The sequence below is a fragment of the Rhea pennata genome, chromosome Z, assembly GCF_028389875.1.
Source record: "Rhea pennata isolate bPtePen1 chromosome Z, bPtePen1.pri, whole genome shotgun sequence".
Lineage (NCBI taxonomy): Eukaryota > Metazoa > Chordata > Aves > Rheiformes > Rheidae > Rhea > Rhea pennata.
The window spans coordinates 22,089,443-22,116,755 of NC_084702.1; the positions used below are offsets into that span (position 1 = coordinate 22,089,443).

The 27,313-nt window shown below is 39.5% G+C and overlaps 1 protein-coding gene across 1 annotated transcript in view; it reads left to right on the forward strand.

The window, feature by feature from the left end:
* Positions 1–27,313, forward strand: part of ADAMTSL1 (ADAMTS like 1) — a 473,068-nt gene that overhangs the window by 370,284 nt on the left and 75,471 nt on the right. Inside the window, exons 14-16 of the mRNA XM_062599771.1 lie at positions 1,870–1,954; positions 11,065–11,366; positions 20,263–20,392. Coding sequence (XP_062455755.1) covers positions 1,870–1,954; positions 11,065–11,366; positions 20,263–20,392 — 517 coding nt within the window. The remainder of the gene's footprint in view (positions 1–1,869; positions 1,955–11,064; positions 11,367–20,262; positions 20,393–27,313) is intronic.

Genomic DNA, 27,313 nt, shown 5'->3' on the forward strand with positions numbered 1-27,313 from the left:
GAATCTAGCATCATAAATTAAGGATAATAGCCATCTCTCTTCTACCAAATGTTTTAATCTAACCTGCAGTTTTATTCTGAAACTGGACTACCATAAAGTAAATGAACAATGGTCCCAGCTGACTGAAGGAGCAAGACAAAAATGTAGAAGTGTTTCCCTGGAACTATCTTATAAAAGGAGAGGATTTCCATTAATCCTTAAAATTAAAATTTCGTTTTTAGCTTGTTGTATGAATTTTGGTGGGGAGGGGAGCTTTTTGTGTAGGGTGTTTTTTTTTGGGGGGGGGGGGGGGGCAAAGAACACTGCACAACCTTAACATTTCTAATCCTCTGATTTATTTTAGAGTGTAGACAATGAGAATAGACTTTGCCTGTCTCTTCTGTTGAACATGCACCTCTAAAAAAGAAAATTTATTTGTAAGTCACGTAGCAGACAACTACACAGAGAGCTTTTGCATTTTACAAGCATTTGTATCCAAGGAAAAAGCATAGTAGTAAGATCTGGCTTTCCAAAACTCATAAAACAAGCTGCAGGGCATATAAATAGAAATATCTCCTACATATTTTGGATAACAAATGCCGTAAAATGTAGATTAAACTAAGAGCTGTACTGGCAAATATTCATCCTTAAATGGCACTAATAAATATGCTAGAGTAAGAACTTGGCAAGCTGTTTCTGGGAGAGAGACGTAGTAACTGTATTACTGTCCTTTCTCTCCTAGCTAATAACTTGCTCCAAGGAAATTTGCTTGACTAAAATTGCAGTAGCTGTGAAATATCAAGTTGTAGGTCATGATTCCTCAATGATATGACTGACATTTTGGAAAGTTTCTGTGATTATATGAAATGTTCAGAATTGTGCACAACAAAATTACAGAAAATTCTCAATTATTTTGAATGACATTAATCTGCTCTGATTAACTAGTACAAATCTATACATTGCCTAAACTTAAAAGGCTTAGGTGGTTTTTGAGTGGCAAATAGGCCTTGTCCTGTTTCTCTTCAGTGGTCTGAGTTTCACTCTGTTTTGTTTTGTTTTGTTTTTTTTCCTGATCCTTCCCCAGAATATTTTGTTGAATTGCAGAGCTCATTCTTGAGTAAAAGTGCCAAATTTGTTCTTGCTTTATATGCCTGTAGAGCTAAAACAGCTCCAAAACTCCATCCACACAGACACTGCGTGAAAGCGGGATTTGGCTCACAAAATGGAGTGCCTCTGCACTCCACAGAAAAGAACAACTCATTATGGTTTTTGCATATCCGAGGGTGGGGGGGGACAACTCTACTGGTTTCCATCAGAAATGACAGAAAAATTATACAGCTTATTTTTAAAATCCGCGTAGCTGATGAACTGATAAGCTTAAGGTTGAAAAGTATAATTGAGCCATTTTAGAGTTTCTCTCTTTCTTGTGGTATCACTCATCAAATCAAGATCTTCTTCATTTTTGCAATCTATCAAAAACAAGTTTAATATATCTTCCGAATCTCTAAAATTTAAGGGTAACCTCGGGGTTTTCATACGTTTTGTCATTGCAGTGGAGGACTGTTCCACTTTCAAGTCTCCCTTTGGAAAATACTAAAGTGACTACTTTTGTAGCCCAGCTGGATATTCTACAAAGTTACTTAATATGCCTTTCTGGCAATAGAATACCATGGCCTTTCTAGCTATAACAATAAACTATCTAGCCTCAAAACTTTATAAGCTGTATAATCTAGGCAATAATGGAGTTTCTTTCTCTCTCTCCTGCTCCCCTTTTCCATTTTGTGCTCAGCCTACATATGAATGTACTATTCAGTGACAGAAATGAGGCTAACATGTATAGCAGTATTACTGCATGGCTTCTGTTTTCATGTGCTTATGTATGTTTCATAGAGAAACTTCCTGTGGAAGCAAAGTTGCCATGGTATAAGCAGGCTCAAGAGCTGGAAGAAGGAGCAGTGGTGTCTGAAGAACCATCGTAAGTCTTAAAAGTTTGTTCAAAACAGGCTCTCATGACATAGAGATATGGAGCTTGTGCTGAATAAGTGTGTCTTGAAATTGTATTTGACTTTCACTAGAATACAGAGGCCAAATGCAATTCTGTGGAATTGCAAGTGACAGTTGTGTAAGGCTTAGGTATAGAGAAACTGAGTTTAAAAGGGTAAATGCACATAGAATTTGAATAAGTATATGTGTGTTTTATTTCAGGACATTTACAATAATATTACATTGGGAATCTATCTCAGGTAGTTATATGATCCCCATTACCACTGTATCTTTGCATCTTTACTTTTTCTTACAATGCCCTTGAATACTAAGAGGTAAAATATAGGGCAGCCAGCAGAGATTTTCCACCTCCAAACCCTCAAAGAATAGTGTAGTAACAGCAAATGAAGCAAATTACTTTTAGCGGAAAATAAACTAGAAACCTCAGCCCTGGTGTTTAGATTTCCTTATCATCACTTACCTCATTGTTTCAGGGATTTTCTTCTCCCTATTTTCTAACCACTTAGTGGTCTTTGTCCAGCCATCTCTGCAAGATTGATCTCAGCCAACATCTTGTTCCCCACTAGCATCTCTTCATCCTCCTGCAGACCCATTTGGATGGCAAAGTGGCCTACATACAGACATTACCAGTCACATTAGGGCTACCTGAAATGAAGGAACCTGCATATCTCATTGCAAATACAGCTATGTATTATACTAATAAACATTATTCTTTATGCTATAGAATTGAAATTTTGGCATGGTTAATCTAGTAGTTTATAAGTGGTACACTGGAATTCCAGTCCCAGAACACAAGAGACATATAATAGCCTCCTCAAGATAATAATAAATTTTAAATCCTCTCCTGTATATATACCTAAATACTACATATACACACACTTAGAAATATACATATACTTATGTACACACATATTAATATGTGTATATATATTAGCAGCAGCTATAGCATATAGTATAACAGGATGTATTACTTGTTTCAGAGTCCTACAGACGTCATAAGTTCATTGACTCACAGGTGAAGTCCAGAAAATCTTACAATTCTGAAAGTATTCATTCTTCATTTGTTAAGTGCAGTTTGTGTTCTTGCAACTTCTAACACTCTGTATAAAGCCACTTATCTGAATGTGTATTTAGCAAACTATAATTAAGCCCTGGAAGCATAGAGAAAATGATGTACATTGGGGAAGTTTATTGAAAGGAATCACTCATATGTAAGACATGCTTATATTTGGAAACCTATGTTTTACCTGAAATCAGTGAAAAAAAAAGAAACAGCAATTTTTGTAGAATGACCAAATATTTAAGATGGATTTTGTTAACGCATGTTGACATTGCTGTAGAAAAAGAACATAGTAATGTATATATGTCTCTATGTGGCTACAAATTTTAGCAACAAAAGATCCGTGGAGGACAGGGTCCCTTCAGAAGCAGAGAGAAGCTGCAGAGAAGGTTTTTTTTATCTCATGAAATGTATTTTTTTAGAACATTCTGGAAAACCCATTGGTATATTATTCACGATATTAAAACAGATCTTGAATGATATGAAAGGAAAAGAGCTTAGATATTTTAAATGACACCTTCTCAGTAAACATCCTTATCCCTGTTGAAATAAAGGCCCCATTATGCCTCCTTATTCAGATCTCCTTATCTATTTTCCCCACCTTAGACAAGTGTTTTGTTCGTACTACTGGAATACTAATATCATTGCAGTACTATCCCAATTCAGTTCATTCTGTCATGGGGTAACATTTTCTACTTTTTCTTTCTCCTTGCCAAGCCCAATCCTGGAGCAGGAACTTTTAAGTTCAAGCAAAATGCAAATTAAGTTCAAGTATCAATTTTTATACATGATTACTAACAGCTAAAACAAAAGACTAAAACATCAGAGTCTTTGTTCAAACTCTTCCAAAGTCTGGAGGTATGCAAATCCTGGGTTTGGTTTCACATCATTTCTAGTGATAATGTGTGAGCCAGAAACAATAAATAAAATCTTAGAAAAAATGTGCTGAAAGGCTGTCAATGCAATACCCATTTCTAAGCAATGACAGCCATATGTATATTGTTCCATAGAATATCTACTCTTTTCATAGTGACATTGAGTAGTGAACTTACATACACAATCTATTTCAGTGTCTCAGTACTAACATTTTTTTGGTAATGTCTAACTTGAATCACATATTAATTTTAGGTCCTGGCTGAAATGGTTAGATTGATAATTCATAAAGTTGTAATTACATAAAAAACAGAGAAAAAATCTTCAGAACTCATCAAAAGGCAATCAACAACCAATACTGATGCCAGCTTTAGAGCACTTGTCCTTCTTCAGCTGTGTAAGAATTACAAACATACTTTGTAACTTTCTTTTGATTGAGGTTTTTATTATGAAATTACAAACTGTACGTTATGAACGTAGACTTTTTTAATTTATAATCATTCTTTAATCTGTGTGTAGTGCCTTCCATTATTTATTTCTTTAGGAATTTTCAAAGGAAGCAAGTCTTACAGTTTCATTTTGTCTATTTCTGTCTGTCAGTTGCCTTCCTCTCCCCTCAGTAATGTCTGAATTTATTAACTGAAATTAACAGAGGGATGAAGTTATCACTGAGAACATTACCGCTGAATCAGATTTGGTTAATATTCACCAGAAATTTAGTGGTAGTGGTTCACCACGTTTCAAGGAACTGGATAACTAGGTAGAAAAATGACACCCTATTAGTTCTCCAATTGAAGGAAGGGCTTCTAATTGAGTTCAGTCCGTAAGAGTCATCAGAGGATCCACTTAGGTGCTCAATCTTTGAATACAAATCCATGTTAAATCATGTTAAATGAGTTCTCTTTAGTTCTGCTGCTCAAGGAATTACTCATAGCTGATTCAGCCACTTGAAGGCAAGAGGCAACTGTTATGATTTTGTCGTCTGACTTGCTGCATGCCTAAATGGGGCCAATTAATATTAATTTTTGATAGAACTAGTATGAAATACTCTAGATCAGAAAGAAAATATTGTGGTCTTTAGTAGGACAAAGGTACAAGATGAGAAATCCTTGTTCTGTGCTGTTATATGTGTTGTGCTGCTTTTGTGATCTATCCCTGCAATTACCAATCACCACTCCTTAGAAATATGTTGTATAAGGGAGAAACCACAGTATCTTTCTATCTGACCTCTTTCATTGGAGATCATTACACCAGCACAGCATGAAAGCAAGAGTCAGAAAGATCAGTAGTCATGATTAGATAGGAATGAGGCTTTTCTGTGTATAATGAAATAGGTTTTACGGGTGGTGGAGGGTGGTTTAAAAGCTCTCTAACTCTTGAGAAATGCTTTTGTACATTAACAGTATACCCAGCTTTTATCATATTACCATAAATAGCCTTGGTGCTAGCCATAAAAAGAGGAAGAAAAAGAAGGCAAAGAATATCTGGATGCCAGATGGCACTGTCTTAGTGATGGGGATGGTTCAGGAAGAAACAAAAGGGAATTCCTAACATGCATAAGTGGGAATGGCACCCTCAGGGAACTGAACATAGGCAGAGGCCAGCGTGTGTCACCCAATATCTGTTTCTTACTTTTCAGTAGGCATTTATGTTTCCAAAGATATGTGGGGTATTTTATTGCTTTTTTTTTTCTTCCTGATAAATAGCTTCCATGTTGATCTTTGTACATAATTCACAAGTTAAAAAGTAAAACAATATTTTAAAAATGCCTACAAAATGTCTTACTTTTGCATATCAAGCTCTAATTGAATACAATGAGAATATCAGTGTGGTCAGTCACAGGGAAGATCAAAAGTGTGTCAGCCTAAAATTAGGTGATGATTTCTATCTTTTCATTTGGAGAATCCCTTTAGAGAGTTACCACTATTAAGGATTTATATATACTGTCTATTTAGGACAGAATCAATTTATCTTTCCATGGCGAGAAAAACAGCAATGAACTGAAGAAGAGAACCAATAGTACAGAAAGGTTTAATGCAAGGATGAAGCAAAAGGTCATATTCAAACAAAACAAAAAAAAAAAAAAAAAAAAAAAAAAAAAGGAATCTCTAAAAGGGCAGATTGTACTCATTCAGATTATAACTGGATCTATACAGTTGGCTTTGGTGCCAATGGCTCCATGCAGATGGAGACTTGACTTTTTACTGACAAGTGTTCATGACCTTTATTTCACTTCTCTGAACGATGGCACTAGAAGCTGTCCAGTTCTGCATGTAAGCATCCTGTGATGTCATCCTCATACCGAATCCAGGAGAACCGTGACCTCTCCTGGAGAGGAAGGAGGGATTGTATTTCAGCTCAGGACAAGCAAGCTGGTGATGTGAGTTCAGTTCCTAGTCCTATCTCAGAAAATTTCTGAATCTTTGGGCAAGCAACTTAGCACATTGTTTCCTCTGTAATATCTAACGGTGGATGCCTTAATATTGGGGTGTGTGTGTCTCTGAATGTCAGGTCTTACCAGTAAATGTGGTTCTTAGAACCTCAGACTTTGGCTGAACCATGGGTTTACCCAATGGTGGATTTAAAAAATAACATTAAGCAATAAAAAGAAAAGACAGCATGTAATTTAGTTGTAGTAAGGAAACAAGTTATTTCGCTCTAACAGACTGATAGCTGAATGATACCAGTCTGCATACACTGGGATGTTTTTCATAACATGCACTGCAGGAACCCATGTCATAGACTGAGTTTGTGGGAATGTACATAAAGGATTATGGAGAACTTCATAACACTCAGCAAGGTTCTGTATGTATCTAGTCCTGAACACACTGGCATTGATGTAAGGTCTCCCATTATTGAGTCCTGAATCTTTGTCTTTCTCCTCTTCTGTTTTTTGCAGTTACTTTTGTATTGCTTCATAGAATAGAATAGACCGCAATCCTTAGTTGTATGCAGAGTCCAAAGGGAAAATTATTGTAATCCTAAACTAAGTACTGACATTGTCATCACTGTTCCCAGTTTAAATTTTGTCATCATTTTGGTTGCTTTTATAAGTGATCATTGCACTGCAAACTTTAGGCTACAAGAGCTAGATTTTTTAGTTGCATTTCCTTTGTATAATTTAAGCAGAGTCAGTTTTACAAAATATTAAAGAAATTGTTATTTGAAAAAGAAAGAGGTATTCTTATGTGTAGATGTGGATACTAGTATCTACGTATGCAAGCTGTCCTCACAAAATTGAACTGAGCAAGTGTGCGTACTAGCATAGTCCGTCAAACAGCAACAGCCAACGAATGCTACAGAAAAACACCATGCCTCTTTTAAATCCTGTACTCACTATTTTGCAGGGATGACCTGTAATAGGAAGGGGTTGCTGGTCCATCACAGTAAGTGCCCCCAGGTCAAGGAAACTACTGTAATCATCCCAACCCTTCTCCCTGCATGTCAGTGCTGCTGTCTACAGACATGCCCAGCGAGGGTGATAAGTGGAGTCACCTCTCAGTCTTCCCCTAGCTGGGCTCCATAATATCCACAGTGCTTCAACAGCTCTGTAGCAGCAGGCACTGTTAGGTCAGTCACAACAGAGCAAAGTCATGATTTTCCCTCCTTCTAGTTTTCACTTCTGCACTTAGCAGTGGTCTCTTTAAAATGAGAGCAAAAGAGCCCTCTTTAAAATACTCAGCAGAACTTTCAGAACACACTTACTGTCTTCATTTTTCTTTTGAGGGGTAAGTGCTGTTGTTTTGCTATGCAACATAAGTTTACCTTTGATGAAATATTAGCATGCTAATCACTGAGAAGTAAACTAAGCGCTTTAAAATATTTCAATGTAATCTGTTTGAGGCAGAAGTCATCCTTTTTTAACTGTGTGGTAACCAGCACTATTGGGCTCTGACACATAGCTACTGTTGCAACATTACTACAACCAGTAACTCCTTTGTCTTATTTATTATTGTCATTATTACAGGGATTACTATAAAAGCAATATTTTATTAAACATCGTGCAATGCCATCTGAAACAGCTTCATCATTTCCTGTTTTCTAAAATATCCACTTCTCTTCATCAGTTCTGTCTTCAAAGAAGACTCAGTTGTTAACATACAGACAGCACAATACTATATAGCAGAAGATACATCATATGTGGAATAACTAACTTTAAACCTGTGGAATTGACTATTTATTGTTACCATATTTTTCATATTTTATGCTAGCCATTTGGAAACATTTACCATTAATGACCACACAAAAATATTTGAAAGTCTTTGTAATTTCCTGTTTTTAGGAAGATGGAAAATTCAGAACTAGTGTATACTTATATTATACATTCACACTGTATATATGTTGAGTTTCTAATGGCACTGCTGTATGAAGACTTTATTCATATTTTCTTACTGTCTTTTCTTTTTCTGTTCTTTTTTTCTGCTCTCAACTCCATTAACTCTACCAATTCCCTGTGTGTTTTAGCAGCCAACAGTTATATTAGAATTAAGTTATCCTTCCAAGTTTATCACTTACAATATAGAATTTAGACCTAGAAAGCTGAATAAAACATAATTTCCTGAAGGTATTCCAATGTTTTCATTATGAATTGCTGACTAGGGTGAAATAATACAATAATAATACATGGTATTTACAACTCTTATTTCAAAAAGAATCCAGTCTGTTTTATTAATGTTCTTACTTCATTTTCATTCCCCTCTCTTTTGTTTCTGTGTGTTTGTATGTGTGATATACATCATGTGTAAATATTGTACATAAGTAAAGTCTCTGTATTTTCCGTATGAGTAGATTTAATCATTGGGACAGAATAATCCCCTTTGGTTTGGAATACAGCAGCTCTTCAACAAAATGAAGTTACGCAACAATTCATGATGTTGAAAAATAGGAGGAATACGATATTTGATGAACATATCCAGTATCTCTTTTTGTAACCTGACTAGATTATCTGCTTTTCAGTCTGTCAGCTCAAGAAGATATCCATTTAAGCCATCAAAATATCTAAGCCACTATGGTTAACATATACTGTTCAATTTGTGACAGGAAGATTTCTGCATCAAAATACTGTTACAGCAGTAGCACAGTCTTAGAGAAAATGAGTGGCCAACCTGTACATTTAAAGACTATAACTCTTTCTAAATGTAAGACATCTAATTTGAAAGACAATGGAGATTTTTATTTGGATTAGTAAGATAAGATGTTTCAGAGTAGGGAAATGGAATCATAGTTGCATCATCAGTTTCTCGAAGGCTCCAGAGAGAAGTCCTCTGGTCTTTGTAGCAGCATTAGAAAGAGTTTTAAGCTTTCCTATAACGTAAAAAATCAATTTCTTTCAGTTCTGTTACTTCCTATGTATAGTGCTAGCAATAGATACCAAGTATATAACAGAAGACCTTTTAGAGTAAAGAAGTGCATAGTGCCTGCTCTAGCAGACCATATGGGGGTTGGGGTGGGTGGGGAGGTACAACAGGTTTTCTTGCTTGGTTTTGGACTTCTTTTTCTCTCAAAATGATAGAAAAGCCTATGTGTCATCTAGAGAAATACAGTGGATTAAAAAGGAAGTGCTTAAAAATACTTTTAAAAATGCTGACCCAAAACAGAATTTTCTTTTCCTTCCTATCAGACAGTTCATGGTATTTGTAAGGTGAGAATTGTGCATCAGTTTCCTATAATTATGAGTAACCCTAGTCTGTAAAAGAGAGAGATGTGTGTATTGCCCTCAGTCCCAGGCAAAGCAGTGAAACTCTGATGTGGCCTATCTAAATGAAAACCAATGGGAAGGAGATAGTTCTAGTGATGTACATGATATTTTAATCAATAGTGATATCCATGATATTTTAATCAAAAATAAGAACAGTAAACTCTGGTTTACATGATAAACTTAGCTAATGCAAATGCTTTGAAGCTGAAACACATAAATGTTGTTCTAGCAGTTGACTCTGTCATGAAAAAACATTCTCTTCACTAGATTAGCCCTGCCAAATGCCAGTAAAGAGATCATTCAGTTTAAAGTGGCTAACAGATCCCAAATACTTGCTGTTAATGGGAAAACTTTATTAATAGAGGTAATTTCCTGTGAGGCTCTTGAGAGACCTGTGCCAGATCTAACTTCACTTTTATGGTTTTGCCCTTGAAGTGCATAAACAATCACTGCCTGTAAAATTTGCCCACAGTAGAAAGTTTGGCAGAATGGCTAATAATGAAGACAAGACAATCTGGTCTGGACTAGTTTGTAATATGGATTCATTACTGTAGTGTTTTAGTATCACTACCATCAGGAATCTAGGTACCAGTAACGCAGGTCATGGAATGCCTGGAAGCACTGCTTTGCAAAAGATTTAGGAAACATCATGCATCAATATGAGCTCCCCATGAACAGGAGCTCCTGAATATGAGGTGTGGTAAGTTTTAAAAAGTGGGTAATAAAGTGGTATGGAACTGAATGTGACCCATCTGCTCGATATTACTTTTAGTAAACTCCTAGGCCAATTTCCAGTACTGTATTTTTAAGATGTTGAAAAAGTGATAACAATGCAGAAAAATACAGATATTATTATACTGTTAAGGAAAATACTCAGCACCAAGAGGCTCAGAACTCAGTCTGTTTTGCTTATCATAGGGAGGATTGCAAGGTAATTTGATTAAAGAATATGAGGACCTTCACAAGCAAAAAAAAAAAAAAAAAAAAAAAGAGCTGAGAAACTAAAGCAACAACCAGAAAAAAGAGAAAAGTAGAGTAGAAATAGAACATTGTGTTTTTAATGGGAAGGGAAATGAAATGTGTTAGAACAAAGAGCTGAAGGAATTGTGTGTTTTTTATCTTTTTATGGCCTCAAATGAAGACTTAAAATTAACTACTGCAATACAGGAACAACGGTTAGGTATTCTAAGTATACATGATCCTTCGTGGATACAAGTATATACTCCACATGAGAACTTGAAAGCCCATCCACTGTTGCCGTTAGTTTGGCAACAAGATGTCACAGTTTTCATGAGTGTTTCATAATAGCCATATGTTGAGGCGAGGCATTTGTTTCTCATTAAATGGAATTTTGGCTTGTAACTCTTGAACAGGACTGTACTGCTTTTGCTTGCCCAGTTGGTTATAGATGTAACTTACTTTGTCCTTATTCTTGCTTTTCCTCTCACAGGTTTATTCCTGAGGCTTGGTCTGCCTGTAGTGTAACCTGTGGAGTAGGCAGTCAGATACGGCTTGTAAAGTGCCAGGTGCTCCTGTCTTTCTCTCAGTCTGTGGCTGACTTGCCCATTGATGAATGTGAAGGCCCCAAACCCGTGTCTCAGCGAGCCTGCTACAGTGGTCCCTGCAGTGGGGAGGCAACTGAGCACAACCCAGAGGAAACTGACCTGCTGTATGGCAGCTTGCAGGAATTTGATGAGCTCTATGATTGGGAATATGAGGGGTTTACACAGTGTTCAGAGTCCTGTGGAGGAGGTAAGTGCAAAATGCTTTTGTTCTGGATTTCCTTTCCCTGTTTAAGTGTGTGTTTTGCAGTGAACACTCTTGGAAATGCTGCTTTGCTACATCTATTTGTAAAGAGATGAAAACTCTAAAAACCCCTGTGTGCGTTTCCCGTTTTGGCCCAAAGCTCTCAAATCCCCATGCTCAGACTGTTAGTTATGAAGGATCAGTGAATCTCAGATTACTGTTTCCAGGTATCAGCTGATCACTCAGATATGTACTCACACAAAAAAAGTGAATCTTAAAGTGGTCTTGTGATGCAGACTAGAGTGAGGTATCACTTTTAGCTTTTGTCTCTTGATGTACGTTCAGTAAGCATAAACATGTAGAAGCAAATGGTCCTGCCATTGCTGCTGAATTTCTTATTGAAATTCTAAGGGCTCAGCTGGTTTCCTAGCTAATATCACTACAAAGTATTAGCCTGGATCCTAAAGCAGAAGAAAGCATATGGTAAAAAAGCACTAATTATATGATTCCCTAAAGCTAGCAGGTTTGGCACTTGGAATTTCTCAGTTATTCAAGGTTGTAGGTTCCACATAGTGGAATATTAATACATCATTCTCTGATACCCACTTTTTTCCATCATTTTGTCTAGCTGATTCTAAAAAATGTGCCCACTCAAGTATTTTTAAACTTTCAGCTGCTGCAGCTGCTGTCTCTTTATGTAACAAGTTTCAGACTCTTTAAAAAAGGGTTATATATGTATAAGTACAGAATATTTACTGTAGAACTCAAAACCTCACAGTGATTTATGAATGTTTAATGGTTTCGTCTGTGTAGATTTGCCAGTAATCTGTTGCAAACTTAAAAACAACTAATAGAAAATGATGCAAAGGGTTTCATAGCGTACTTCTGTGTTGATGGATGTTAGTCAGTATTTCGAGCAGTTCACATACAGTTGTTAGAGTCAGACTATTACCACAATTGCTTCATTTACTACACAAGAAAATACAGTATTAAAGTGTGCTGAGTGGTGAGTGGTGACAAACACTGACTTTATAGGACTATCTGCCATATATTGAATTTGATAGTGAGCAGCGACAACTTGCCATGTTTACACTGCGAATACAGAAACCTGGATAGTTTCTATAAATCACCTCTTGAAATGAAGTCATTGCTGTGACTAGAGTGATTGTGTGTATATTCTTCAAATATAGCTCACATCGACTTTCTGATAGGACAGACATATTTTGCTTTATAAATCTAATCTTTTTTCTGTTATCAGCAAAAATTGTTAGCTGAGATTTCTCTGTGCCTGACATCAACTCCAAATCTTCCAGATTAGTAGATGCTAGGTCATATATTTTTGTAACCATAGGTGTAAGACAGGTCAAATTAATTTTATTGTTTTTACAGTCTCAAGAGAAGAAATGGATAGTGCAGAAGTAACCCTTCACCTCCTAGAAGTGGCAACCAGAAGGAATTAGTCATTTAGTCTGCTGCTAGTGGCTGCATTTCTCAGTGCTGTCAAATATTGTTTAACAATTATTCTATTCTGGTGGATATAATCACAGAAAATCTCATTTCATGGTATTTTGAAAGTGAACTTAAAACTGTTTAAATAGCTGTCTCACCCTTGCACTCTTTTGTATTGTAATTTCCCATTGAGAATTGATTTCTTTCTTCAGCGAAGTCAATTCTAAAACTTTTTGGTCTGATAATATTGTGCAGTAAATAGAGCTTATAATTCAGTTACTGGAAAAATATCTCCCTTTTCTAATCATATCTGTGCTGTGAATTTTCTGACAGATAGTAGAAAGTCTTTAGATGTTGTAAATAGTCAATGACCCATCCATTGATAAAAAGCTTGCTGCATTGACCTATCAAAAACAGAAGAAAAGATGTTATCAATGTGTTGAAACGCACTCAGTGCAAGATAATTCAGGTCAAGGAGAAGATGAAGAAAGTGATTTTGAGCACTGTTGTTTGCTGCTGGAGCAAGCCAGGTGTTTTAGTCTCTGGCATAAACTCTTGGATGATTCATCTGTGTCAATGAAAGTCTAGCAATCACAGAATATTTAAATGCATCCTGGTATCTTTTATTAGAATACTCATACTGTCAGATAAGATTACAGGCTGTACTCATCTCTTTAAGAGGCAGAAAAATTATTATAAAAGAATCACTAAAGAGAATGAGCACAGCAGAATGTTATTTAATCTTTAATTTAATATTTAATTTTAAATAGATTAAAATTATCTCATTTGAGATTATTTAGATGTCATGAGTAAGCATGGGGAACGAACACACTGGGAGGTTTGGGGCAGGTCAAATACTTAAAGGTCAAGAGCAGTAGTGTCAGAGTTTGGCTCTGTGAGATAAAGAAAATTTCTGTTCCTAAATAAAAAGTTTATTTAGAAGAACTAAAAACAAGTTTCTGAGAAGTAGAGAAGAGGTTGTATTCAAGAACTCGCAGTCAATCGCTTTTGGATAGTTAGCTCTGAAGCATGCAATGTGTAACTGCTGGGAGGAGAGGACATAATTGTTAATCACTAGTCAGCACCTCGTTTGTGACACACTTAAGAGAGGAGGAATTGAAGTTGTGGAAGCACATGTGACTTACAAAATTTGGACCTGAAAAGCAAACTAACACCGTCAAGTTAGTGCCTTATCTCTAGCAAATGGAACAATGTCATCAGCATGCAATAGGACTCAGGAGTTTCATACAATCATAGAATCAAAGAATCATAGAATCAGTAAGGTTGGAAGGGACCTCTGGAGATCATCTAGTCCAACCTCCACACTCAGCAGGGTCACCTAAAGCATGTTAGACAGGGTTGCATCAGGCGGGCCTTGAATATCTCCAGAGAAGGAGACTCCACAACCTCTCTGGGCAACCTGTGCCAGTGCTCTGTCACTCTCACAGGGAAGAAATTCCCCCTCACGGTCAGGCAGAACTGCCTGTGGTTCAATTTCTGCCCATTGCCTCTTGTCCTGTCACACAGGACAACTGAAAAGAGTTTGTCCCCATCCCCTTGACACCCTCCCTTCAGACACTTACACACATTGATAAGATCCCCCCACAGTCTTCTCTTCCCCAGGCTAAACAGGCCCAGCTCTTGCAGCTGTTCCAGATCTCCAGCCCTCTGATCATCTTCGTAGCCCTATGCTGGACTCTCTCCAGTAGCTCCATGTCTCTCTTGTAGCGGGGAGCCCAGAACTGGTCACAGTACTCAAGATGTGGCCTCCCCAGGGCTGAGTAGAGGGGCAGGATCACCTCCCCCCACCTACTGGCAACACTCTTGCTAATGCACCCCAGGATACCGTTGGTCTTCTTGGCCACAAGGGCACATTGCTGGCTCATGGTCAACTTGTCATCCACCAGCACTCCCAGGTCCTTCCCTGCAGAGCTGCTCTCCAGAAGGGCAGCCTATGCTGGTGCCTAGGGTTATTCCTCTCTAGGTGCAGGACTCTGCACTTGCCCTTGTTGAACCTCATAATGTTCCTCTCTGCCCAGCTCTCCAGCCTGTCCAGGTCTTTCTGAATGGCAGCACAGCCCTCAGCTGTATCAGACACTCCTCCCAGCTTGGTAGCATCAGCAAATCTTGCTGAGGAGGCACTCTGTCCCCTCATCCAGGTCATTGATGAAGAAGTTGAACAGGATGGGACCCAGTACTGATCCCAGGGGGACACCACTAGCCACAGGCCTCCAACTAGACTCCACACCACTGATGACAGCCCTCTGAGCTCTGCCTTTCAGCCAGTTCTCAATCCACCTCACAGTCTACTCAACTAACCTACACTTCCTGAGCTTATCTAGGAGGATGTTCTGGAAGACAGTGTCAAAAGCCTTGCTGAAGTCAAGGTACACGTTTGCTGCTCTCCCCTCATCTACCCAGCCAGTCATTCCATCAGACAAGGCTATCAGATTGGTTAAGCAGGATTTCCCCTTGGTGAATCCATGCTGGCTACTCCTGATCACCAGCTTTTCCTCCATATGCCTGGAGATGACATCCAGAATGAGCTGTTCCATCACCTTTCCAGGGATGGAGGTGAGGCTGACCAGCCTGTAGTTGCCTGGATCCTCTTTCTTGCCCTTTTTGAAGACTGGAGTGACATTGGCTTTCTTCCAGTCCTCAGGCACCTCTCCAGTTCTCCAGGACCTTTCAAAGATGATGGAGAGCGGCCTGGCAACAACATCTGCCAGCTCCCTCAGTACCTGTGGGTGCATCCCATCCGGGCCCATGGATTTGTGGATGTCTAGCCTGCCCAGAAGGTCTCTAATCCTATCCTCCTCAACCAAAGAAAAGTCTTCCTTTCTCCAGACTTTCTTCCTTGTCTCCAGGTTCTGGGATTCCTGAGGGCTGCCCTTAGCAGTGAAGACTGAAGCAAGGCAGGCATTCAGTAATTCTGCCTTCTCTGTATCCCTTGTCACCAGGGCCCCTGCACCAGTCAGTAGCAGACCCACATTTTCCCTAGTCCTCCTCTTGCTGCTGATGTATTTGAAGAAGCCCTTCCTGTTGTCCTTGACATCCCTTGCCAGACTCAATTTCATCAGGGCCTTAGCCTTCCTCACTGCATCTCTACCTACTCTGGCTGCATTCCTATAATCCTCCCAAATAGCCTGTCCCCTCTTCCACATTCTGTGTACTTTCTTCTTTTGCCTGAATTGGGCCAAGAGCTCTTTGCTTACCCATGCAGGTCTCCTGCCCCTTTTGCTGCACTTCTTACTCATAGGGATGCACCGCTCTTGAGCTTGAAGGAAGTGATGCTTGAATAGTAGCCAGCCCTCCTGCACCCCTCTTCCCTCTAGGGCCTTAACCCATGAGATTCCTTCAAGTAGGTGTCAGAAGAGCCCAAAGTCTGCTCTCCTGAAGTCCAGGGTTGCAATCCTGCTTGTTGCCTTACTTCTTTCCTGCAGGATCCTGAACTCCACCATCTCATGCTCAATGTAGCCAAGGCTGCCCCCAACCTTCACATCTCTAACTGGACCCTCTCTGTTGGTAAGAACAAGGTCCAGCAGGACACCTTTCCTCGTAGGCTCCTCCACCACCTGTGACAAGAAGTTATCATCAACGCTCTTAAGGAACCTCCTGGACTGTTTGTGCCTTGCTGTGTAGTCCCGCCAGCAGATGTCAGGATGGTTGAAGTCCCCCATGAGAACCAGGACCTGTGATCGTGAGGCTACTTCCAGCTGTCTGTAGAAGGCCTCATTGACTTCCTCTTCCTGGTAAGGTGGCCACAACAGTGTCCCCCATGCTAGCCTGCCCTTTGATCTTTACCCATAAGCTCTCGACTGCCTCCTCCTCCTCCCCACCTAGGCAGAACTCGATGCATTCCGGTTGCTCTCTCACATAAAGAGCAACTCCACTGCCTCTCCTTCCTGGCCTGTTTCTCCTAAAAAGCACATAGCCATCCATGGCAGCGTTCCAGTCATGTGAGCTATCACACCATGTCTCTGTGACTGCAATGAGATCATGGCCCTGCGACCGCACACAGATCTCCAGCTCCTCCTGTTTGTTCCCCATGCTGCATGCATTGGTGTACAGGCATTTCAGAGAGGTGGTCATGCCTGCAGGTTTCCCAGGAAGGGTGTACGGGGGTCGCCCACAGCCATGTCCTGAATGCACATCCCCAGCTGCATGCACCCATTGGAGGCCCCCCAACCCGAGTTGTGTTTTATTGACTACCCTCCCTCCATGACTCGCCACTTCCCCCTTCCTTCCTAGTTTAAAGCCCTCTTTATCAAGCTAGCCAACCTGTTGGCAAAGACACATGTACCTCACTTGTGAGGTGAATCCCATCTCTCCCCACTAGTTGCTGATCATCAAACCATGGTCATAGAATCCAAAACCCTGTTGCCAACACCAGCGGCGTAGCCAGCTGTTGATTTGGAAAATCTCCCTACTCCTCCTCCCATACCTCTCCTTAATGGGCAGGACCGATGAGAAGACCACCTGGGCTCCCAGACCCTTGACCACCATGCCCAAGGCCTTGAAGTCTTCTTTGATTGTCTCTAGTTGTTCTCTGTATCGTTAGCACCCACGTTTAAAGAGCAGCAGAGGGTAGTAGTCTGAGGAGCGGACAAGCCTTGGCAGCCTTTCAGGCACATCTCGTATCCTCGCCCCCAGCAGGCAGCAAACCTCTGAGAGGAGGGGTCAGGTCAGCAGATAGACCTGTCCCCCACAGCATGGAATCATCCACTACAACCACTCGTCACCTCTTCTGAGTGGTCATACAAGGTACAGGGTCTGACAGCCCAGTTGCTTCCCTTGAGGTCAGGTCCGGGTCCTTCTCGTCCTGAAGTGCACTAAACCTGTTCTTCAGCTGTGAGTTCAAGTCTACAGAGGGATTAGGGGCCTTTCTTCTTCTTCGAGAAAGAACTACCTCCCAGCCTTCTTCTGCAGTGCTGTGCAGTACTACTTCACTCTGCACAGAGTCCGCCAGCAACTCTCCTGCTGCAGAGGATTGGGACTCTGGGAGCAGTATGGTCTCTAAGAATGCCCTGTCTATCTCCTGCTAACTTTCTGGGATGCTTCACAGTCTACTGACTTCATCCCACAAGTCTTTGACCTGAGGACACAAATCCTCAACAACAGCACACCTCTTGCAGGAGGGCGGATCATCAGTCCAGACCTTCTGGAAAGGCTCCAAGCACTCCCTGCAGCCTGGGACCTGTAAGGCAGCATCTGCTGTAAGAGGCTCTGGCTGGGTTGAAGCTTCCAACGCAGCTGACGGAGCAATACCAACAGCTACAGGCAAATACGCTTTGTGGCGAGTTATAACCATGTTTGCGAGAGTGGGCACTACTAGTGCTGGAAAAAAGAAAGATGTTCTCTTGCACCTAATTGCGCTCCTCCAGCACAAACTGCTGCATCTGTTCACTGCACTCTGTTTGCTGCTCTCCAGGCCTGGCTCTTACATAGACCTCTCCCTGCTGCTTACTCACAGGGTACCTGATCCACCCTAAACAAGGGCTACCTGGATAAAAAGCCCCAACTCCCTCTATTCAGGGGCAACCTAGACAACTCGTTAGCAGCAGCTACACCCAGCTGTCACTGGCACTTATTTTACTCTTTCAATTAAAAGTAATTTTCAATTTTAAATTTTTTCAAAAAGTATCTTGGGAGGTTATCTGAATATCAAACTACCTTAAAATTATGGAAGCTTACAGCTATATTGGCTGAGTTCAAGGACTCTGGTATTTTCCACATCAATGTCCATATCCAATAAATTTCAAATTTATTTCACCTTCTCCTCAGCATCTAAATATTTGGGAAATAGTACCTATGTTCAGGCATGCCCTGCACAGGCAACTGCAAAGGAGCCATTAAATTGCTCAGCATGCCACTTTGCTGTGAGGCTCTCCTCAGCCTGTAGGGGAATGAGGGAATAGGTCCATAAATGATTTGGGAGATACAGCCTCTGTGCTATTAGACTGTCTGTAGTACTGGAGCTATTGCAGCACTTCAGTTCTGTAAAATAATATGATATCATTGTTTGTTTGCTTAATGACACACCCTCTGGCTTCAGAAACAGCAAAAGGTATTGACAGTTCTATTACATTGATCTTGGAGCTGTTCAAGCTTTTCCAACACTTCATATATATGTGTGTGTGTGTGTGTATGTGTATAAGTGTATATATATGTGTTTGTGTGTGTCTGTGTGCGTGTGTATATATAAACATCGGTGTCCTCGAAAGACTGTGATATGTTTTGGAAAACTAATTCTTGATTTTAAATAAACAATGCAGTTGCTATGAGTTCAACTAGTCTTCTCCTACCTCAGAAAGTCAGAATAAATGTAAAGAGCACACCTCTACCGTGCATGAAGCACTATAGATTTTTAGGCAGTTCAGGCAAATTATCCTCGGACCTCCTGGGGAAAAGGGAGATCCACTACACAATAGGGTGTGTAATGTTGCTGTGCCTAATCTTCTAGCTTTCTAACCTTGTGATCCAAAAGGTTGTAATAGTCCTATTTTAAACACAGGAATTGTGAGATAAGTAACTAGCATGCCTAAGAATGCAGGAAATTTTGATATCATAAGCATTTCCTAAGTTTAGCATGATCACCAGATCATCCAGCTTCTCACTTACTCCCAGAAGCTAACCCTGTTGTATTCCTCTACAGTTTTGCATATCCAGTTTGGATGCTGAACTATGCATGCAGGCAATCAACTGAGAGTAGCTGAATTGTCTGATGTAGTTTTACTTTTCTTTTGCACTTAGAGCAGTCATACCATTGCTTAAAATATAACATGCCCACACAAGGCCATCTTCACACATAGCCCACTTGGCTGTCCAGTCCATGAATGTCCATGAATGCCTGGATGCATTCATAGCAAAAGGGTCAGTAACTAGAGAACACTAGTATTTTTAAATAACCTTTTTTCTGACAATAAGAGGTACATGGTGAATGAACCTGGGGACTTTTCCCCCTAACTGAGATAGCTGGTGAGATGGAGAGCAAGGACAGACAGAAACCTAGCCTTCAGAACAGTAACTTGGTTAGGCCATCTCTCCAGAAACTACAGGAATTGCAGATAGAGGATGTTTGGGGTGGGGGAGGCGTTTCTTAGTTTTTTGTTTTTTGTTTTTTGGTTTTTTTTTTTTCAAACAGAGGGAAAGGAAGGAGCTATGGTTTTTCCCTAGTCAGTCAGAAAAGGTGTGCCAGGGAATTCTCAGAGACCTCAAAGAATGTCACATGGAACACTTAGACATAAATGACAAGAATCTCCTTACCATTTGGGAAATAGCATCCTCCCTACATGCAACCTTGGCTGCAATGTCTGAACTGGCAACCTTTAGTTTTCTAATGTGCAGCAATCCCCACACCAGCCCAGCTGGATCCCTGCTGGCACCTTGCCTACCCTTCACTGCCTCTCTGAGTGTTGTAAGCTGGCTCCTGACTGTGTGTTGTTGTGTGCAGGTGTCCAGGAGGCTGTGGTCACCTGCCTGAACAAACAAACCAGAGAGATTGCGGACGAGATGCTGTGTATATCCAGTCGCCGTCCTCCACAGCTATTGAAAGCCTGTAACCTGGAGCCCTGCCCCCCAAGGTAGGCTTCTTTTATGTTATCTCAAGGGCACATGCTATTTTTCCAGATTTAGGATAGGTATAATCATTGTGTGAAGCTGAGAAAGTTATTAGCAAACTCTCCATGAAGCTGGGATGTTTGGCTCCTATCTGGATAGGATGTTTGGTTTTGGGCATTAGTGAAATTTCTCCTGGAGCACATAAGTAAATCTCAGGGCTCAGCATAATTAGCCAGATTGTAGTACTGCAGAGTCAGTAGTCTGGACTCAACAGATTCTCTGCATCCACTTGGAATTCCTTCTAATTGATACAAAGTGAGCAAGGATATGTGAGTGAAATTCTGCTGCCGTGCAATATAAACGTTTAGAGGAGACAATCTATGGTGGTCTTAAAACCTGTACAGAACTGGCAGAGAGAGACACTCAAGGTTTTTTGAGGGGTTAAACAGGATTAGATTTAATAAAGGACTTACAGCCCAGGCTGCATGGGGAGCCCTGGGAACTGCACGGAGGGGTCACCATTCGGAGGCTTCTGGAGACATGAGTCAGATGCACATGTTAGATGCCCAAGCAGGACTCAACTTGTTGCATCTTGAGGGCCCCTTAAATCTGTTAGAACTTTTTCCTTATCTCAGTTGTGCTGACCTTGAGAAGCTACTGCCCGGGAAGCAGCTAGATGTTGTTGACAAAAGGAAGTATGCAATTCTAGCCCTGATGCAAATTTGGTCACTGTGTAGTTTCATATGCTGTAGCTGATACCACGTACTCTGCCAGTCACTGACTCTTCACCCAGTCTTCCACAGGTGTTCTCACTACACAGTCTGTCATGTACTTTTTCTTGGATTGCAACAGTTTACAGGCTGCAGTCTTTTTAATTGAGTGGTACAAAGCAGTGGTAAAACCGCCAAAAGGCAAATTTCAGACTCCTTAGCTATTCAGATACTGCAGCCAGTATTTTATGGATCAGCTTAACTTTATCCAGACTTATGAAAAGTTTAAGGAAAATTCTACAACTGTTCCCTTCACAATAAGCTTGCATAACCTGATTGTCCCTGATCTCAGAAAGCTTCCAAACTCCTGACCCTAAAGACAGAAGAATTCTTTGTCTGCAGAGATTCTCATCTGTATCTTCTACTACAGAATATAGCTGTTATGAGGTTTCCTTGGTTTACTTAGACAGAACTAGACCTTTCAAGTCTTCGGGGCAGTTGCAGGTATATACATACTATCTTTTTCCCTGTCTGTACACAAGTTAATTTACTCTCTTACAGTAGCACAGCTGAGTTGAAATAGATTTATTTATAACTTTGGACCACTTAGAACACTCACTGTTGCCCAAGTGGTAGATATTCCTTAGAGAGTACATTGGTAGTGTATATATGCTTCATATGACAGCAGACTATTTAAAGTTAAATGGACACATATTTATAGGCTTGAGGTACACAGAGTAAGATGATATTAAAAATCACATATGCCAAGCACTCAAGAACTATAAGGATGGAAATACTAGTTTGATTGGACAATAAGGATTTTGAGTTCTCTGACAAGAAAGGCTGATGCCTTTCACCGAAACGTAACAAGAATTACTAAGCAGAATACTGCAACTCTGCATGACTTTGTTAAACCATCTGTATTATTGGTGATAATACACAAATATTTTTCGTAATGCTTGAAAAGAACTTTGTAGATGGAAATCTTTCTGTAGCTGATAGGTAGCAGCATTACTGCAGCCAAGAGTGTGTGGTGGGAAATTGACAACCCATCAGTTCCGACAGGGAAAATAAATGCTCACTGTTAAAAAGCAAAACAAAACAAAACCCAAGGCAGGCTCATGTAGGCCAGTATTTATGTGGCTCTTTACAAAAGTTGCCTGAGAACTTGGCTGTATACTTCTTGAACCAGCCTGCATGGTGATTCATACCACTGTAGTAACTTAGCTATTGGTATGGAGCTAGTTTAAGGCTACTTTAGTCACAACTACAGTATGTTTCAGCCCCTCCAAAAACTACAAAATAATCACACTGTAGATGAAAGTCAGTGGTGAGGAGGCTAAGAAACTTTCATCAACCTCTAGGGCTGCATTTGAGAAAAGGGGAAATAATAACTCCATTCCCTGATTATACATCTCCTAAATCTGGAGGAAATTGCCTGTCTGCAGAGATTTAAGTGGCACAAGATGAAGAACAGCAAATGTCCTGCAAAATGGCTCCTCGGATAAGAGCAAGGAGGCCTAAAACTCAAGACTGCAGGCAGCATGACTAGTGGAAAAGGGAAGCAAGAAGGAAAACTGATGCATCTCCCACATATCTACAGCCAAACTGTAACAAGTCAAGTTATTTATTTCCTACAAGTTTCTGAAGCACCCTGTAGGCTAGAAGCACCCTGTATGCTAATGGTATTACATTAAGTATGTTTATTCATACCCATTAAACTGATATTACTTAGTATTAAAGATTAATACCTTACAAATATTATTTACAACAATCTTAAGGCTTGCAAAGAGAACAAATGAGGAAAATTTTGAAGGTTTGGGAGGTTTGTTTTTAAACAAAAGAAGATGCTTCAGGATTCTAATTCAAGATGATGATGATGAAAGCATTGCTATTATACAGCAACAGGTCCAAAACTTGACATGTAATACTCTATAGCTATGGACTTACTGCCTGCGTGACAAAAGTTTCCAAAACGAAGTCTGTAAACCACTGATAGTTCCCAGAGCTTTTGCTGATGTTGGAGGGAGTGTTGGCTCTTCCCTCTGTTTTCCAGCTGCTAAAGAACTAAAAATATAAAAAGCACTTTCTTGAAATGTCTGTGACATGCAAGTGATTTGGAGTATGCAGTTGTGGAGGGCAGGGCAGGCAATCTACTGGACAGGGCAACCAAGACAGTGATGAATGTCTCGGAAGATGCATGAATGTTGTCCACTCCATGGAGAACTCTTACCCAAGAGAATGAAAATTCTCTCCTGATACGTTTAGAGGAATTATTCCAATGAAACTTCAGATGCCAAAACAGCACAGCATGGCTATGCCTAGAATTTAATACATTTTAAGATATTGTTTAGTTTAAGCATGAGAATATTTTAAGAATTAGAACTTCCAAGCATAAAGGTGCTGGTTTTGCTGCAAGCATTCTTTGTTACATGTGGCCTTCTCCATAGCCTCTCAAAAGGTTAATCATATAAGTCTTTCCTGGGCAACAACTGATTTAATTACCTACAGATAAACAAAAGTATGGAACAACAGTCTCTAGTCAGCTTTTCTGGAGAACCAGCACATCTGAAGACAGACATGATAGGATGAATTGGTAAAAAGTAATTTGGTTTTGGTTTTTTTTTCATCTTTCATATTGGACATTTAAGACAAATGATGCTAAAGGGTCTCCCATGTTGCTGTCCTCTTTGTTGCATGCTAAGAATAAAGATGGGTAGACTAAAAGACTTCAGTACTCATTTAACACTTTACTTTGAAATTAGTTTGTGGTGTCACTGTTAGGATTTGTCTCTCCTGCAATGGAATATGGTAAAAATTAGGATACAATGACAACATTTCAGATTTGGATTGCATCTGAGATAACTTTGTAATTTATATTGAAATTCTGACTTAATGCGTTAGTACATTACTATTCTGAGTCCATTTAAGAGAAACACGAAAACAAAACAAAATAAGTTTGTATTCAAAGATTAACAGCTGTATGGAGTCAGCAAAATCTAATGCTGTAAATTCTTACAAAACATTTTCGGTACAGAGAAAAGCTGTGCAAAAATATTGGCTGATTTCATCCATATTCAGTGATGGTTTCCTGTGGTTATATACTTTGAGAGATTTTTTGCTTGCTTTTACAAGAACAATGGTGGAAAAAGAGCCCAGTCCCTTTTCTCCTGGAATGCAGTAAAACAATAACTCTCATTGCACATCGAACTTAGAAATAATGAAACACCATGGAGGTTGTTGCTAAGTTTTTAGTTAGTAACTAGTTTTCAGCATAGTAGATATAAAATAAAATTTCATATCATTAAGATGGTATACCATTGTTTGACATTTCTGTAAACAGGGTATCCTTTGCTTTGGTGTATTGAGAGACAGCATATTTTGTCCCAAACAGAAAAGAATGAAGATTGTAATTGTAATTCAGTCATTTAATTTGTGTCAACAGAGATGGATCACTTTCAAAATCACATGGCAGTACTTGAATACAGCATCAGTCTTCTCAGAAGTAAACACAGAATAGCTGTTTAGTGTTGGAAAGTTTCTTCTCTGAGCTCTGAGAGGGCAAATCACTCAGTTTTGCTTATTATTCTTTACATTCTAAATAACTCTAAAAATAGTTAGAAAAACACTGTTTTAGTATAGACTTCACTGTTTTTAACAACAAAATGAGTCACCTCCAAAGTATGTCTCTTCCTTAGCCTCCACAGCCCAAAATACAAAGGCAGCTGTCATCTAATCAGATATAATTGCTCTTGTTTATAACAGCAGCAGCATGAGCAGTTCATGGTAAGTCAGCATGCTCTACCATAGAGGAAAGAAGAATGCCATACTGTGTTACTAATGATAACTGCTCAATATCTTAGTCAATGCATGTTGAAAATATTTGGTAAATATGTATGGAGGAGTGGAGAGAGGCAAAGCAATGAAAGCCAGATGGCTGAGAATGGAGGAAATTCCAGACAATTTATACAGCTTTGTTCTTGCATATTTTCAAAACTGAACTTTTATTTCTGTGCAACAAAGAATAACTGAATGCTACAGAACTGATAAAAAGTGAAGAAAAAGCAGGCTGTTCCAGGAATAGCACAAGATTTCACCTCAACACTCACTCTCTATTTCTTCAAGCCTTTGTTAGTAAAAACAGATTCTAAACCATATGAGTGGTCCTGCTATCTGACTGAAGATCAAGATAACCTGAGTTGGGCTGGGCTCTAGATGATTGCCCACTACCTTTATTTTATTTCTTTTTTTTCCCCTGCATCTGCTTCTTATGTTTTTATGTAATATATTACCAGTTATTATTTGAATGTTTTTTGGTCGGTGCCAAACTGCCCATCTGTTTTGTTCTATTTCATTTCCCCGATTAAGGAGAAAAAAGAATCAATGTGGTTTTTCTATATATTTGGAGATGGGAGGCGTGAGGTTGATGGTAGGTCAGAAATAGTGGAAGCTGTGCTCCCAAATCAAAATCTGAAATGAATTCAGTATGGGTGGAAGGGTCAGAGCTTTCTGTGATCCATTAAAGGTGACCTCTGTGAGGGAGCAGGTGTCAAATGCATGTGTGTTTTGCGTTACCCATGTGAAATATTAGAGCATCTCTGGCTAGTTCATGAAAAAGATTTATGGGTCATTGTGTTTGTTAACAGATATTGTAGTACAACTTTATTGGCAGGAGATATTAGTTCTTGTTTTTTTGCGATCTTTGTCTTCCAAAGGAAATGTGAGTTAGAACTGGCATTAAAGAAGCAATGATTGTCTTACTTTTTGTGACACTGAAAGATTTTCAACTTTCCCATACCCCTAATATTTTTTCAGTAGGGTGAATTTATGTGTATCATAAACTGAAGTGTATTGAGAATATCTACTTCTAAGAAGCAGTCCAGAGAGCTTCCTGGGATCAGAAGTCTACAGCTTGAAACATTTGCAAAATAGGTTGGAGGATTAGATATTAGAAGAAAATATACTACCCAGATTCACCTTTATTTGAAGAATTTAGGTCAACAAGCACCTTAAATGGGATTCATGGGCTCAGTATGAGAATCATAAACTTTAGCAAAGTAATCCTACGTTTTTAGTATGGTGCCATACAAAGACATCTAACTTAGCTGCTGTCCCTAGGTGATGTTCTATTGTGCAAATGTGCTCTGCATTATTGGAATAAGTTCTCTGACTTTAAAATGTATTAATCTGTAACATAAAACTCTTTCTTTCCTTTTTTATAATATAACCTCCATCCCACTTTGTATCTTTTCCACTGTTAAGAGATTGTCCAAGATGTGCGTGACTGCCCACCCTTCCCGTTCCTTGATGGATGCGTTAGCTGTGATGCAGCAGTAACTGCTTGCTCCTTAGCATATCTTGCTTAGTAGCAGTTGCAGTAAAGTAGCCACATGTGCCCATATGGAGTGTTATTTTGCAGCCTTACTGTTATATTTAAATAAGAACAGTAAAGCAACTTACAGGTTACCAGGGTCAGTGAAGCCGCTCTGGAGACCTCACAGTCCATTTGCTCATATCCAGCTCATCTAGTTTAAAATTTCAGAACTTTTCCTCCTCCATTTTGATTTTTTAATAATGTGATAGTTCCTTCATTAGATAGGATTTCATCTCTAACTGTTTTCTTTCACTTCTGCTCATACCCGATTCATAGAATACTACATTCATAAAATATTAGAGCACATCTGTAAATAATCTTTTTTAATGACTTCTAGGCATACCGTATTTCCCTCTTACTTCAAAGGATGGCAATCTAAGTCCTATATATCTAGATAGATAATTTTGCTTTACACAAATCTCAGAATCACAAGTCTTGCCAACTCACTACACCCTTAATTTGAAGCCTAATTTGACCGTGGCCTCCCACAGGTTTTTATAGTCTGGTTTGTGATGAGTATGTGCTCACAGCCATGATAGTGCCTTAGCTCTAGAGAGGACAACTTCCCCTCACTTTTATTCCTGATAGTGTTAACGTTCTGGTTGCAAACACCTTACTGCAGTCTACTGGTCTCTGCCTTTGTCTTTTCTAATGCCTTTGCTAAATAGAGTTAATATTCACTGCTACTTAAAATTTTCATCATTTGGGAAAAAATAGTCCTTTTTTCCACATTTCTTACATCTTACTCTTGCTTTTCTCTCTGAATGTATTCTCATTTTTCTTGAGTATTAATTTACTGCCTCAGTAGCAGAATTTCATTCCAAACAGAAGGATTTCCCAGCAGTGATGATTAAGAGTAT